At 39.7% G+C, this 16,351-nt stretch overlaps 1 protein-coding gene across 1 annotated transcript; it reads left to right on the top strand.

Annotated features, from left to right (window-relative positions):
• Positions 1–1,561: 1,561 nt before the first annotated feature.
• LOC149116126 (histamine H2 receptor-like) lies at positions 1,562–13,474 on the top strand. The gene is made up of 3 exons (XM_089282078.1): positions 1,562–2,503; positions 6,163–6,233; positions 11,683–13,474. The coding sequence occupies exon 3, from the start codon at positions 11,734–11,736 to the stop codon at positions 12,616–12,618; it is 885 nt and encodes a 294-aa protein (XP_089138204.1). The 5' UTR covers positions 1,562–2,503; positions 6,163–6,233; positions 11,683–11,733; the 3' UTR covers positions 12,619–13,474.
• Positions 13,475–16,351: the final 2,877 nt, after the last annotated feature.

Here is a 16,351-nt window from a genome sequence, read left to right as displayed (position 1 = left end):
TCCGTAACTTACAGTACGGACCAAGAAAACGAGGTTAGTGAGATATATGTACTAGTAGTAATTAAAGAGTAGAGCAGTGCGTTCACACGCGTATTTTGCATTTTTGGTTCACTTTGATGGCATTCGAAACTAAGTTTGATCGAATGACAGATACCGATCTGCACGTGAAGTTGAAGCCTGTGGCAAAAGTGCTTTTAATTAATTAAGTGTTAACTTGTACTGAAACAAAAGATTTTCCAGGACAGACATTTCAACTGTTGGCGATTTTAGAATTCAATTTCAGATCGCCAGCACTTGAAACAAATATTTCTTGAGAAAATAAAGTTTTGACACTACAAGACAGTGCGTCGCTAAATGTTTTGTACGGTCGAATCTCGATTATCCGGACTTGTTGTGACAAGACGAAATAGTCCGGATAACCGAGGGTCCGGATAATCTAAAATATGAATATTAATGAAGAACAAAACTGATTAAATTAAGAAAGCAACATTTAATCGTGAACCAAGACTAAGGGTGTCATTTCGTTTCTTTTGTGATGCACATTTGTGGTGCCAAGTTTCAAGAACACTGCTTCAATATTTCCAGAGATGTCGAATATTCAGTATTTTACCAATTTTTAGTTGCAAACCTTATGACGTCATCACTGATCTAATTTGCATAATAGAAAAACTTTAGTATCTCTTAAACGGAAAAAAAGGTAATTCAAAAAGAAAAACGCCATTCTGTATTTTGAAAGGCCTTTCAAATAAGCAGAAATTATTTTTCATGTCATATACACTTTAACGTGTTTAACGTATTCAAAAAAGTGTTCTCAAACTGAAACAATCTGCAAATCTAATACTACACGACGAAAAGTATACGTCCTTTGTTGGCTCAGTATTCGTCTACAAAATGGGCGAAGGTGAGGGGGACGCTTATTCGTGGGGGGGGGGGGGCTTAATTCAAATTTTGGCCGATAGGAGGAGCACTTATTCGAAGGGGGGGGGGGGGGGGGACGCTAATTCGAGGATTTCCGGTAAAGCAACTCACTGAATGAGTTAATTTTCCACCTGGAGGTATCTTTTAAAGAGCTGAAGTATAAAGGGAAACTTTGTCATAAATGAAAAGCAATATATATGCTTGAAGTCAACATGTTGGCTACATTTCCCAAGAACTGCATGGTTAATTAATTCACTGTAGTTATCAGAGAAGGAAGGCTGCAACATGCTGATGTTTACGATATCAAATTTAGGATAGACTGGTCTAAAACAGGATACTTCATGGCATTTCAGTTATTGAAATTAAGATTTTGTAGCTCGGAGTGCAAGAGCTTTGAATCTGGCTTTGGATGATTTCGTTGTCTTGTAAACGTATCAACCAATTTACAGGAAATCTTCTTTATCATAAAAACTAGTTGTCGACTTGAATTGTCTGAAAGTCTTTCTTGTAATTAAACAGAAACCCCATCATCGTTCAAGGAAAAACACTTCAAAGCAAGTGTAGGAACCACGCTATCACCTGGCACGAAATGCAAATAAAAACGGATTCTGAAGGGGTCCGATTGTGGCCGTTCAGAGAAAAGGACGGATCCAGGGCCTGCCGGAATTTTCTTACAGTTCAGCTATCCAACTAAAAATCCATGCAAAAATAATCCGCGATACTGATCTCTGTTTCCAAACCAACCGGATCAAGAGATTCTCAATGTCAAGCTGGTGTGGTCAACAAACGATTTTCATTCATCGTTTTTGATACCAAAAATGGTTTCTTGCTTTTGAGTCTTGGAAAATAACTGCCTTTGATATTACACTAGCCTACTAGGAAAGATTCGTTTAATTCTCTTGATGCATGTGAGTGAACATATCGGTCGAGAGACGATATAACCTTGTCTAACACATAAACCAATTCAATGTCTTCACCCAACGGTGTTAGAACGAACACTGTTGCATGCAGTGGTTCCGCAAAGATAAAAGCGAAATTAGCAAAAAAAGGTCATAGCTGAAAACAAATTTTAATTTGAACAAATAAATCTAAAGGAAAAAATTTTATAGTTTAGAACATTCCCTAGAGCAGGTGTAAGGAAGTCGTAGCTAAAGCTAAAACAACATTATTTAAATTGCATTGGTTGCATTGTTTGCTTTGGTAAATGATAGTTAATGGTCGACGGTGACAAACATGTTTTGAAGCTGCAAAATTCGGCAACAAATTGCTGATTTTGGAGTAGTTACCTCTCTTAAACAATACTGGAAAAATGTTTTCGTCGTGATTCATATTGTGAGAGTAAATGAAGACAATCGAAGCCTGACTGAAGAGAATTTCAAACAATTTTAACATCCGAGATTTTGAAACCTTTCCAAGAAACAGGAGAAAGGAAGTTGGAGCTAAAATTAGTATTTCGCAAATTTGTTGCATTGTTTACCAAGTAAATATCAGCGGACCGAGTCGAATCACTTGATTAAAGGTTTCAAACCCGTTTTGAAGGTGCTTCAGCAAGAGGCAGAACTAGGCAAAAATTCATTTTGACGTGGTAAGTATATTAAAAGAACACGGAATAGTCACAAGCACCTCACAAATTGATCGTCAAACAGTGGGAGCTTCTCGAAAGTTAGAAAGAACATATAACGAGTTGTTACGAATTAATAGGCAAAATATGCCGAAGGCTCTGGTCTAAAATCAACAATTTAGGGCAGGTTTGCTAAAGCAGGAGATTAATATGACAACATTGTCCGAACCTTGTTTATTAAAACTTAAACATGCCTTAAGGACATTTAACGGGCCATTTAATATTTCGTGGTCTAAGCTTTCTTAATTACCAATAATTGTGACTTCCCATGGGCATTTGGGGTTTGACTGCGGTCCAAAGTTAATGATTGTGTAAGGCAGTCAAGGCCTGCTTTTTCAACGTAAAAGGGGACAAAAGATCCTCTTGTCAAAACTGTCCGAACCTTAAACGGCCTGGTGTACCTTGACTACCTTTGACTCAACTAAACGCAGTTTAGAGGTTTTGAAGTTTAATTAATTTAAGATTTAATGCTATGCTGCGACAGAATTAAAGTTTTTGGCGAAGCCTAAATTATGCTATTATCTCCACCGCCGAGAAAAATTCGATTGCATCAGTCTGAATTATTTCCCTAAAAATTACTGCGGGGATCCAAAGGAGCAAGCCTTATGTCTTAAAATCCGCATTTCTGACCAATTATTTTGTGTGACAAACAATTTTTTGATCAATTATTTTGTGTGCGCATTTTGACGGAACTCAGTTATTGTCGATTTTCCAGAAAATATATCGATATTTAGCCAAACGAAGTGTGTTGCAATTTGTCGCAGATTAAGGTGTAATAAAGTTTAGAATATGAGAGAAATTAATTTTTCGAATGTTGACATCAAATGTTTGATGGTTGATTAAAATCGCTCTTCAAAACCGAACGGGAAGTTTTCCACTCTTAAGTTTGTAGTCAATTCGCTTCCACATTTTATTTTATAACATGCAGAAGGGAATTAGACCAGCGCTAAGCAGGCAGTGGTAATATTTATATCTATCAATGAAAATCAAATTTTTTTTATTAACATCGCTGTGAGCACTCAACTAAAAACATGATAGATTTAAAATTTCGAGTCCCGTGTGATCTGTTGGAAGAACTAAGTATTTTATGCAATTCTAGATTAAAAAAAAAAAAAAAAAAAAACAGCTGCAAAACTGGACTTTTGCCTCTCGAATTTAATAGAGCTCTATTTAGCTGTAACAACGTATAAATAAATTCAATAATGCCATTATCAACCTGTTTATATCCACATGCTTCTAACGACTATAAAGGCTTTCTACCTATTTACTTTATTTAATTACATCATCATATAATAATATCATTTCTATCAATTTATATTAGTCATGACCTCCTTTGAGAAGAATCCGTAAAATAAGTAGAGATAATTCCTGAGAACAGACGCGTTCGACAAGAAGTTGATCTGCGTTTGATCTGCGTCGTATTTGGTAAACTCCTTTGCGTTCTCGAAATTTGGTATTCCGAGCGTTTCCCTAATTATAAACTCTGAAATTTAAAATTTCAAATACTTTAAAGTTTGAAATGCAAATGTTTTCCCCCAAATTTGCCTTAGCTGTAGCCTTAAAATATTTATAAGCGATCTTTCGGAACTTTTTCTGTTACCGCTGAAAAAGAGATTAATTAAGATTGAACGCCAAGAATGAAAACAATTACAAGGAATAGCAACGACTGAGCAGAATTACAAGTCTGACAACCAGGCCTGAGGAGAGAAGCTGTAACATTTCAAAAATACTAAATACTTTTTGAAAAAGCCATAAGGAGGCTAGGGAAGTAATTTTGAACTGGCTGCGTTATCTAAATACATTCCATAGGTTAAACTTACTGCTAACGTCGACAGACTAGCTATCGATCGAGGTCTGTAACTTTAAAGTTGACTGGTTAAACCTGAATTTTGGTTCCGATAAATGAACGGGTCCTTTATAAGAAGACAAAGGTTCAGGTGGATCAAGTCTCGAGCGCACTGGTGTAGTGCACTTGAGCGTGATATAATTGTGAGATTGATAAAATTAGAACATTTTAGAAGGTTAAATATTATTTTTAAAAACTGTGACCTTTGCTACATCTTTTGGCAAATAGTTAAAGAAAGATCTCTAGTTCGATTTGTAAAGGACCTTAAAGTGTTTCTGTTCGTGAAACAAATTATAGGAGCTCCTAGGCCTTCATCAAGTTTGCGAAAATTCCGGTGTCGAAGAAAGAGCAAATTTCTAAAATAATTTAATACACTCATGGCTTGTTCATTCAGCCCGTCGTTTATCACAGAGTGTTCTTATGAAACCGACGATAATGTGTATTTTCTTTTGAGCCTTTAGTCACCCAGTTTCGCTTGCATGTTTTGTTTCTTGTTCGTAGCTCGAATCTAAAATGGTATTATCAGCTAGTAAGCATCAAATTTGCATATTTCATTAAAGAAAGGAAAGTGTCTGTATTTCAAGGGTGAAGTATTATGTTCAAGTCAGCAGAAGAAAGTTGTAGCAAACACTTGTCTTCACAGGGGCGTAGCCAGTCCTTTTGCATAGAGGGGTTCCTAATGTATATTGCTTGCCCTATTCACAATTGAGCGTCGGAGGCACTCTTTACTAGGGGCGTCTGGGGCATGCTCCCCCGGAAAATTTTGGAATTTTGTGTCTTCATAAATAGCGTTTCCTTGATTCTGAGCACATATTTCAAATAATTTCAGCGCCAAACGTAGCTGGCATTTCTAAGAGGAGATTGTAAATCTCGCTTCGTTTAACATATTACATACTCAGTCATCAAATGCTGTAGACTTGTGATTTACCGTTCACTCAGCTAGGATATCAGAAAGAAGGAGGCACCGTGGATGCTTCCGTGCAAAAATGTCAATTGTTGCACCGATGTCAATTTGCCTACCATAATGGATGTTCATTAGCGCAAGTCCGGACTCTCGCTCACTGGTCATGGTCGCCCTCAGATAAGTTTTCAGTCGCCGCAATGTGCTGGACAATCGCTCACGTTCTGCAGAGGTAATTGGCAACGTACATAAGATACGCAACTTATGTACGATTGGAAAGAATTCATGGTTGCATTCTTCTGATGCCTGAACTGCACTGCTTGGTAGGTCTTGATCCACGTTTAGCCACTTCCCCCACAACGGAAAGGTTCCACATCAAAAACCTGGGGTAATGGTAGGCCATCTGCGTAGTACTGCAAAGCGGCTTGTACAGGTTTTCCTTCTCGAGAAACTAGCAAGGCTGGAAGTAGGCACGGAAGGCTTGTATGATCCGTCCAATTTATGCACCCTTACAATATTGTAACCTGCGATATAGCATGTGATGCCTTTTTAAATTGATTTTCTTTTGTTCTTCTTCAAAAACGAAAATCTCGTCTCGCGGAATTTCGAAAGGGGGGTTCCGATACTTTTTTCCTCTTGAAATAAAATCCATTTTCATAACCCAAAGGGGGGTTCCAGAACCACTGGAAACCCTCCCCTGGCTACGCCCCTGCTTCAAGTTATGCAATTTGACGTTTATTTTGCAGTAGTTTTTACTTCACTGTTTGAAGTAAAAACGCGCCACAATACATTTTGAAATCGCATCATTTAAGATCGCGTTATATAGTGTCAAAAGGTTCATTTTTTTTCTGCTTAACCAGCAATTTCTTTTCGCAGAGTGACTGTATTCTTCTGTCAGAGTTGCCACTAAAACCACTAATCAGGAATTGAAGTTTCCTATTGACAAGGTAAGGAACACTTTCTAAGCATTTTTCAGATACTTTACTATTATAGTTTTATCCTCTCAGCTGAAAAAAAAAAACATGCTCAATGCCATAATGATAGTTCTTCGAAATCATTATACATGCAAATGCAAAGTCAGTTGGGGTTTTTTAAAGCAATTTGAAGTAGAAACTGACGGTAAAAGCGCGTGACGTTTCGCCCGAATTTCGGTAATTATCAAGCTTAAAAGTGAAGATAACAATTTTGCATAAGTATAGAGCAAGTTTGACTGTCTCATTTATGAAAGTTTTTTATTAATGAACTAAGACCAAGTCTCAATGTACAGTCAGACTCAATTTTTGCGAAAGTCTTTAATCATTTTTAATGATGTTATTCTTGCATGCTTTTTGTTGCTTTCAACACCCGTTTTTAATATTTTCATACTTACTGTAACATATTGGCACGTGAGAATTAGCACCTACTGTATATTATATTTTGTGTACGCATATTTAAGTAGGATAGCACATTATGTAAATGTAGAAAGCACACACATCCACGCGGTGTGTATGAACAAGCAGAATAAACCTATTCGACAACACACTACATGGTGGCAGCGTTTTACAAGAATAATTTCTAGAGTTAAATCAAGAGAGGCCAGCAGAAGCGAATTATGGCAACAGCAACGTCTTTTGCGTCGCCACAGATGAACTGGGACGCTCCTGATCCGATAACTGCATTCGCAAGATTCAAACAAAAATGTCAACTTATGTTCTCAAGCGTTCTCAAAGACGCCGATGATGAAGAAAAAGTGAGCTATATTTTACTCTGGTCGGGTGAAAAAGGCCTGGATTTATACAACAGTTGGACATTCACAAAGGAGGAAGACAGGAAAAAGCCTGCCATTATTTTCGAACGGTTCGAGAATCAATTGGAACCGAAGACGAGTCATCGAATTCACAGATACACACTACAAGGAATGCGACAAGAACAAGGTGAGCCAGTGGATGATTTTATCTCAAGATTAAAAAATCTAGCAGCAAAATGTCAATTTCGCGACAATGCCGAAGTCGAAGACAGAGTTTTGGATCAGCTCATTTGGGGGTCAAGAAATCCCGATGTCCAGAAGTCTCTCATAAGCCGAGACAAATCATTGACCCTTGCAGCCGCTATTGAGACTGCAAGAAGCTACGAAGCGACAAGTAAACACATGAAGACACTGGCAGGAAGTAGCGAAAGCCATCAAGAGGGTAGAAGTATAGATGCCATTTATAAAGAACAAGAAAGGGAATTCTGTAACAACTGCGGAAAACAACACCCGAGGAACAAATGTCCAGCCTACGGTACATCATGTCGAAAATGCGGCAAAGCTAATCATTGGCAATCTGTCTGCTGATCCAGCAAACGGAGACAACTTAACCAAGGAAGAAAACCGGCCTTCAAAAAAGTTATTCACACGATTGAGGACAGGGGCGACGAGGAAAATGATGAAATTCTGACAATCAGTACCATCGAGGTTAACACCATAGAAGACACGCAACATTCGACACGCGACACACGCGATGAAGTCTTTGCAACACTTGAGATAACTCAGCCAGAAAAGAAGCGGAAAATTAATCTCCAGTGCAAGGTAGACACAGGTGCACAGAGCAATGTTTTGCCTATCAGGCTACTTCGCATAATCGCCCCAGAGAAGTTTGACGACGAAGGAAACCCCAAACCAGAAGCACTGGAAAAGAATGCAGCCGTCCTTTCAGCATATGGTGGCTCTGTAATTAAGCAGCTTGGCACTATAAACATCCCTTGCAAGTACAAAGAGAAGAAGATTAACTGCATTTTCTACGTCACAGACACTTCAGGGCCAGCTATTATAGGTCTAAAAGCGTGCACTGCTCTAAAACTGGTCACCCTACACTGTACACTAAGAACAAATCAATTAGACCAGGCTGATTTAACTCGCAGTGTCAATGCCCCAGCTCAAAATTCGGGTACTTGCAAGAAAAGCTCGAGTTACATTGGAAGTCATGTACCACTGGAAGAGCGGCCATCAATCACAAGTAAACAAGAGCTGATGGAGATGTACCCAGAATGTTTCAATGGCACAGTTGGATGTTTTGACGACTATACGTATCACATCACACTGGATCCTGAAGTATCACCGGTGGTCCATGCACCTCGCAAAGTGCCCATAGAGTTGAAAGATAAATTACAAGCCGAATTACGTGAGATGGAGAGTCAAGATACCATTGCAAAAGTAACGCAACCTACAGATTGGGTTAACTCCCTGGTTATTAGAGAAAAAGAAAATGGGCGACTCCGTTTATGCCTCGATCCTAAGGACCTGAATAAGGCGATCAAAAGAGAACATCATCCCATACCCACTCTAGAGGAAATCACACCCAAATTAGCAGGAGCAAAGCTTTTTAGCAAGCTCGACGCTCGCAATGGCTATTGGAATGTCAAACTAGATGAGAAATCCTCGTATCTGACAACCTTTAATACACCATTTGGTCGATACCGTTTCCTCAGGATGCCGTTTGGCCTACGAATGAGTCAAGATATCTTCCAATTCAAGATTGATGAGACGTATCGTGATTGCCAGGGAGCCATTGGCATTGCAGATGACGTCACAGTCCATGGAAAGAACGACCAAGAGCATGACTTACACCTACACGAAACCATGGAACGTACCAGAAAGGCTGGCATCAAGCTCAATGACGAGAAGTGCGTTATCAAAACAAAGGAGTGCAATTTCTTTGGTATGCTTTACACACCAGACGGCGTCAAGCCCAGCCCAGATAAAGTCAGAGCCATAGAAAATTTAGAACCGCCCAAAGACAAGAAGGAGCTTCACACCTTTTTGGGGATGGCAACTTACATGAACACATTCATCCCCAATCTAGCTGACCACACTGCCCCCTTAAGACACCTCTTAAAGGAGAACGTTAACTTTGCATGGAATCCATCACATTCGAAAGCCTTTGAGAAGGTGAAGTCACTGATATGTACCACAACTACCCTGGCGTACTATGACAGAAATGAACCAGTTGTCCTTCACGTTGACGCATCAATTAAGGGCTTGGGCGCAGCTCTCTTCCAAAAAAACAAGCCAATAGCCTTTGCATCGAAAGCACTTACGCCTGCGGAGACGAATATCGAACGGGAACTATTAGCCGTGGTCTATGGCTGCGAAAAATTCCATTCGTACCTCTATGGAAGATCGTTTGTGGTTAAAACAGACCATCGCCCCCTAGAACAGATCCATAAGAAGAACCTGATGCAAGCACCTCCACGCCTTCAAAGAATGCTATTGCGTCTACAACCCTACGACTGCGTTATCAAATATCTTCCAGGGAAAGAAATGGTTACAGCCGATGCCCTGTCACGCCTTTCGCCGTTGGATGAATTTGAAGTATCAGACATGAATGTGAAAGTTCACCACCTAATCAGAATCACCCCAGCTAAAATAGAAGAGTTCAAAGAGGAAACTGCAAAAGATGAAACCCTGCAGCTTCTATCTCGTCAGGTTATACAAGGTTGGCCCGATAGTGGGAAGAAAATTGTTCCGGCGCTAAAACCGTACTGGCCCCTACGAGATGACATATCAGTAGAAGATGGGCTGATACTTCTTGGAAGCCGTGTTATAGTACCTGAATCCTTGAGAGGCAACATCTTGCAGCAAATCCACGGAGGGCACTTTGGTATAGAAAAATGCAAACTACGAGCAAAATCCTGTGTTTATTGGCCAAGCGTATACAAAGAAATAGAAAACCTTGTAAATTCATGTTGCGTTTGCCAGAAGTACCACAATTCTCAACAAAAGGAGCCTATGATACCATCAGAGATCCCTTCAAGACCATGGCAAACATTGAGCGCAGACCTGTTCTACGTCCAACAGTCGTGGTTCCTCATAGTTGTCGACTACTATTCCAAGTTCCCATTTGTCAAGAAGCTTCACAACCTCACAACCGGAGCCGTTGTTAATGAGATGAAAATGCTATTCGCAGAAAATGGAATCCCAGAATCTCTTCAATGCGACAACGAGTGTTACAGATTGCAAGTTACAGGATTAAGAAGGTTTGAGAATGGACTCGTTGTCCCAGGAGCGTTCAAAGTACGAAGGCCGAGCAAACTATTACCATGAGGTTTGAGCAAGAGATATTGCGGCTGAAAGAACTTTGCGCCCACATTGTACACTGGAGTTGAAATTTTGAGTAAAATTCCACTGTTCTCGTAGATACTGAATCTAGAAATTGTAAGCCAGTGAATAAATTATAATCATTATTACTCTCGACCACTTAATTTTGTTGGGGTGGGAGGGGGAACGGGAGGGGGTGGGTAAGGGTGGGCGCTTAATCGAGTTTGAGTGGGAGGGGGTGGGCGCTTATTGGAGGCTGGGTGCTTATTAACTTTTACTGCCAGTCAGGATGGGTGCTTATTCGAGGTGGCGCTATTTCGAGGTTGGACGCTTATTCGAATCAATACGATACCTTTACTTCTTTGTTTTATATTTATACTAATGAAAAATTTTTGTCTTCACTTTTAAGCTTGATAATAATGACCGAAGTTCGGTCGAGACGTCGCGTGCTTTTACCGCTAGTTTTTACTTCAAAGTCAGTTGCACATTTCAAAACCGTGGGTAGTGCTGTACACAATTCTGGATGAATTCAGTTTACAGTTTTGTAGTCGCTGCCACGTTTTCCCTGTTTTAACTCAAACTAAATAAGCTGTCAGTTTTTTTGGGATCACAATTTATTTCTCCAGTAGCTCAGTAGTTAGAGCGTCCGGCTAGATCACGGAGGGTCGTGGATTCAAATCCCATCTGGAACTCGGATTTTTTTTTTCTGAGTTGATGTCATTTCTACGTTTAATATTCTTTGTAATACTCACTTTGGAAAGTGGTTGGTTGCATCTTTGATATGCCTCAAGGTGACTGCGCGATGCAGTTATGAGCTCATAAGTGCCAAGTCATTGTTTGGCTTTGGGACCCGGCGCGCGATGGGGCTCCAGTCAAAGACCCACATTTCACCCTTGCTCACCATAGAGTCTCCAGTAACTCAGTGGTTAGAGCGTCCGGCTAGACCACGGCGCGTCGTGGGTTCAAATCCCATCTGGAACTCGGATTTTTTTTCCGAGTTGAAGTCATTTCTACATTTAATAAAATTTAGTTTGGTGACTGTTTTCGAAGAAGTTTTGGAAATAACATTGATTACTGCTGAGTTTGATGATGTTTCACTTTCCAGTGCTATGATCATCGCTCCATCAGAAAGTTTCACAGTAAATGCGAAGTTTATTTAAACATTTTATTACCAAGAAAAATATTCACGTAGTTGTTTGTCCGCCGCTAGGTGAAAATGGATGTTGTGGGCATGTTGGCGCAGATTTGAACAGCCTACGAAATTGATTGAATTCCTGTTAATTTCATGTCTTTTACAGTTAGTAAAAGAACCTGACAAACAAAGTTACTTCCTTCCACAGGCAGACGAGTAATTAGTTCTAACAGCAACAAGAAAAAGACAGAGCTCTGAGATGTCTTCACCCGAGTGCATAACCTGGATGACTGTTGGCTTAGTCGAGTCTGTTGCCATAGTAACACTCAACCTCTGTACGATAATTGTTTTTATAAGAAACCGTAATCTCCGCAAGCGTAGCACGTACCTGGTGACAAATTTGGCAGTTATAGACACGCTGGCTGGAGGAGTCGCTGTGTATGTTCTGTTCTATTGGTTTGGAGTAATCTGTGAAGTATGGAGGGGGCATCTAAATGTATATTTGCAAGATTATATAGTAGGGAATCTACTTCTTTATTTTCCTGCTATGTCTTTATTTAACATATGCATTATTGCTTTAGAGCGGGCGTATGCTACTTTTCGGCCTTTAAGGCATCGCGTGTTAAAAAAATGGGTATATGGCCTACTAATTGCCTGTGGTTGGGTTGGACCTGGGTTGGCAATAATTACTTTGGAACTTCCGAAAACAACTGGAGCGCTTAATTTTTACCCAAAAATTGCAGGTGGCTTGTTTTACCTTTTGACCATCTGTGTTTCTTACGCATCCATTGCTATTAAAGTCCGTTGTGGAGGGCAGCCTCAACACCATGGTGCAGCCAGTAGAGAAAGAAAACTGACCAGGACATTGTTGATTGTGACTATTGCATCTCTTCTGTTGTGCCTGCCAGTTGTTGTGTTCGCTATTCTACTTTATGACCGTCAATTTGAAATGTCCGTTACAGTGAGTGATCATTTATATGGTGCACTTCAGGCTTTACTGTATGCAAACTCTCTTGTCAATCCTATAATATATGCTATGCGCATACCAGAATACAGATCAGCTGTAGCTGCCCTCTTTTGCAAAAAACCTACTCTTCGTAATGGCAATAGGCTAGTTGTAGATTTACCTCTTCGTGACTTGTAATACATTATGAAGCGCCATCGTATTTGCCTGGCTTTTTTTTAGCTTGAAATATCATGATATTAACAACAGTTTTCAGTTTTATGTGCATAAATTGAGATGAGGAAAAGAAATTATTATCTTCGTAAGAAAGTTTGACTTTAAAGACGATTTCCAGTCCGTACTACGCAGTCTCGGCATCCTAATGTTTATGAACATTTATAAGGCTCACTGGATGGTATGCGAGTCGATGTTATTCGTTACGAGCCACATACCTTATCTTTGAGGCCTTTCGAATTCTTTTTCTAGTCCAACAGCTTCATTGGTTTTTACAGCTGTGAAGTTGTTTCATCAAGTGATATGAGAAAGCACGAAGCATAAAGCTTCGACCGCTTCGCGTCCATACTGGCGATTGTTTCTTCATGTAAGTAGTTACGAATCTTTACTTTTTGTGATGTCATACATGAAACGAAACAAAAAACCTAAACAAACTCGCGAGAGTGCGAACTGGAAATCATCTTGAAATAAATGGGTAAATAAAGTATTCAGGAAAGTTGACAAGACAACAGATGCTTTATTGTCTAAATACTTAGTATTACATAGAGTAGATAACTAAAACTTATGTCCGTATAGTAACTATTCGCTTTTTTATGTATGGAATGTACTTCTACACCACCTGCTCCCTATTGCTAGACATTACATTTACCTGTAAATTAAAGAACTCCTAAGCTGCAAGTATATATACAACTTCTGTTAGCCTTCATGAAAACTGAAAAGAAAATAGCTCTAAATAAGAGCACCCTTAACTCTTATAAAAGAAAGTGGAACGTTTTGTTGTAAGTAGCTTAAGTACAATATAAGTAATTATGTGTTTTTGCAATTAACAACAAAAAAAAAACTATTCGCTTTTTAGTCATCAGAGGCACTTACCTTGGTCATGTTTTTCGTTTTTTTTTTTTTTTTTTATCTTTTTTGGAAGGGAGAAAGTCAAACACTGCTAGCACATAAACGAACAAACAAACAAACAAATAACATTGCCTCCTTCATAACTTTTTTTTCTGGCCAAGGCCCTGGTCATGTTATACTACCTTGAGTGTGATTATGTCCGCTATTTCCTGCACTCAACAATTTTAATGATGCCAGGCTAACATTGGAGCAAAAAGTTTTTCCATGATTTGATTGAATAAATTATAAGGGCCCCTTGATGACGGAGCATCTCGCAATGGACAATGATTATGTTTATTGCCTTAATTGATATAATAATTAACAAGTCGTAAACGATATAGCGTACACTTTTGAGTTATGGACGCACGCGGGAGGTTGCTAAGCACAAAAGAAGCGTAAGAGTCGCTCGAGTCGCTAACCGAGTGCGACTCTAGCTTCTTCAGTGCTTAGCAAACCTCCCAAGTGCATCCATAACTCAATAGTGTACAGCTGTGGCGTTTACCATTTTTTTATAACCTAAGATTGACACATTGGAGCAAAGAAGTCCTTTTATCGAGCTACATCACATTAGCACACACGTCAGCAGCGTACACCCATGGGCAAATAGTAGAAGATGAATTAACCAATCAGAGCGCGCTCTTTTCTTCAGTTATGTTATAAAAAAAATATATTTACTGCGAAAACAAACTGTGTTTCTTTTTCATGGTGTGGAATAATTGTCATCTAACAAAACGTCTAACACGGTTTGACACTGCTTGGGATAAAGCAGTAACATAATCTGATACAATGCATACCTTTGGATCCTCGATAACAAAGTCAGGCACTAAACTGCGCTGGATATTCAGCCTTGGAAGGGTCCAGGGTATGAAATCACGCATCAATCAATTAATTCCTTTTAACTGACTGTCGGCCGTTCCTTTTATGTCGCTCTGAGAATGTTTCATGTATCATTCATCAACGAGTTGCGTGGTTTATTTCCTGAAATACAGCTGCTAACCAAGCCTACATTTATTTCAATAAATTGTTTTTTCAAGCAAAGACCAAGGAAAATATAACGACCCTTTCCGTTATGTGCGGAGGCGCGATGGCCTCATGGTTAGTGCGCCCGACCCCGTACCGAGCGGTCCGGGTTCGAGCCCAGGTCTCTCCACCAAGTCTCCACCAAGTCTCCACCAAGGTGTACCGGCGAATTTAATGCTGGGGGGGGGGGGGGGGGTAGCCCTGCGATGGACTAGCATCCCATCCAGGGGGAAGTAGAAAAGCTCGTAGTCGCTTTATGCTACTGAAACCGGGATAGTAAGCTCCGACCTGGTGAGCCACTTGTCTCGTATGCAGACTTAACGTTTTTTTACCAAAATTAGCACATATTTTCCAGGTGTTTCTGAGTTATAAACCTACAATGATGCACACAATGTTATGGTGTACGCGGAGAGTTTGGAAAGCACGAGAGAGAGAGAGAGAGAGAGAAAGAGCCTCGCTTTTTGCAAACTACGGGGATCGTGACAGAACTTGTGACGTCGCGAGAAACGTCGCTGTATTTTAAACTAAAACATTTAGTCTGACAAAATAAAACTCTTGAAAAATCGCACAAAAAAGGTTATTGTAAAACCGAACTTACCACAGCGGCTAACTTTGATATTCCCCTACACATTTTATCGCCTCTTTACAAACAGTTCGTCATAAAATTACAACTCAAGAAGCTCCATAGCCAGTTCTTAAAGTTTCCTTCCTCATTTCCGTCAGAAATAGTCGACAAAAAAGCACTCCTCTTTTTAAGAACCTTGCTCGCCTCAGGCCGCGAGGATCATAAATGAACACACTCGTGGCAGCAAAAGACGTTTGTTGGGCAATAAGGTCTCGTTTGGCCAGGGTGAGCTCTTTACCAATGAACTTAGCTATCTTTTCAACAACTTGTGGTAATTTATAATAAATATATATAGGCTCAATCATAAAGAAGGTAAAATGTTGGAGATCAACTCATTAATGGCATTCATTAGTGATAACTTTGTCTGTTCGGTGATCTAATTTCTGTTCACTTCACAATGATCCCGAGCAGGGCTCTCAGGACCCGAGCTGCTCCCGAGTATAGCGAGTTGCTCATTAGGCCTCCCACATTGACTACATACATCACTTTTATTTCACCTCGGATTTACAAGAGTAGCTGTATAGCTAATTTCTCCGAGAAAGTAATAATTAAAGGAATGAATAAATAAATAAATAAATAATAAATAAATAAATAATAAATAAATAAAACAGTATTGATAATAAGAATAAAAGATAAAATCGCATATTATATACGGTACAATAAACTATTATTTACATAAGTAAAATTGCCTAGATGTTCGAAAGAAATTTGGCATATTTTAGTTCTAAACTCATTCAAGGACGTTATTGAGGTTATTGACGCTATTAGCGGAAATGGAAAGCCAATGCGGATTGAACTTATCTTAGCCAAAGAGACAGGCGCTACTTTCAGCCCTCCCCCAAATCTACACTGCACACGTGTATTTCACTTCTAGAAGTCTCTCGCTTTGGACAATGCCTGGGTTAAAGATTCCCCCCCCCCCCCCCCAACCCGCCATTTATATCTTTTTTTTCACGCGCGTGTTTTCGCGCGTTTAATTAGCGATGCGGCACACTCGCGTTTTTGGTGTAGGGATCCCAAACTATGCTTACGTGGCTCTTTAGAAATGGCCCTCTCCCGAATCTCCCAAATCTACACAAGTGTATTTCACTTGTGAAAGTCTATCTATTTGGACAGGGCTTGGGTTAGATATTCTTTCCCATGTCAATTTTCTTTTCTCCCGCGTGT

The sequence above is a fragment of the Orbicella faveolata genome, unplaced genomic scaffold, assembly GCF_042242905.1.
Source record: "Orbicella faveolata isolate gen_17 unplaced genomic scaffold, um_ofav_v1 contig_12, whole genome shotgun sequence".
NCBI lineage: Eukaryota > Metazoa > Cnidaria > Anthozoa > Scleractinia > Merulinidae > Orbicella > Orbicella faveolata.
The sequence above is the reverse complement of the archived record's forward strand: the minus strand, read 5'-3'. Positions and strand labels throughout refer to the sequence as shown.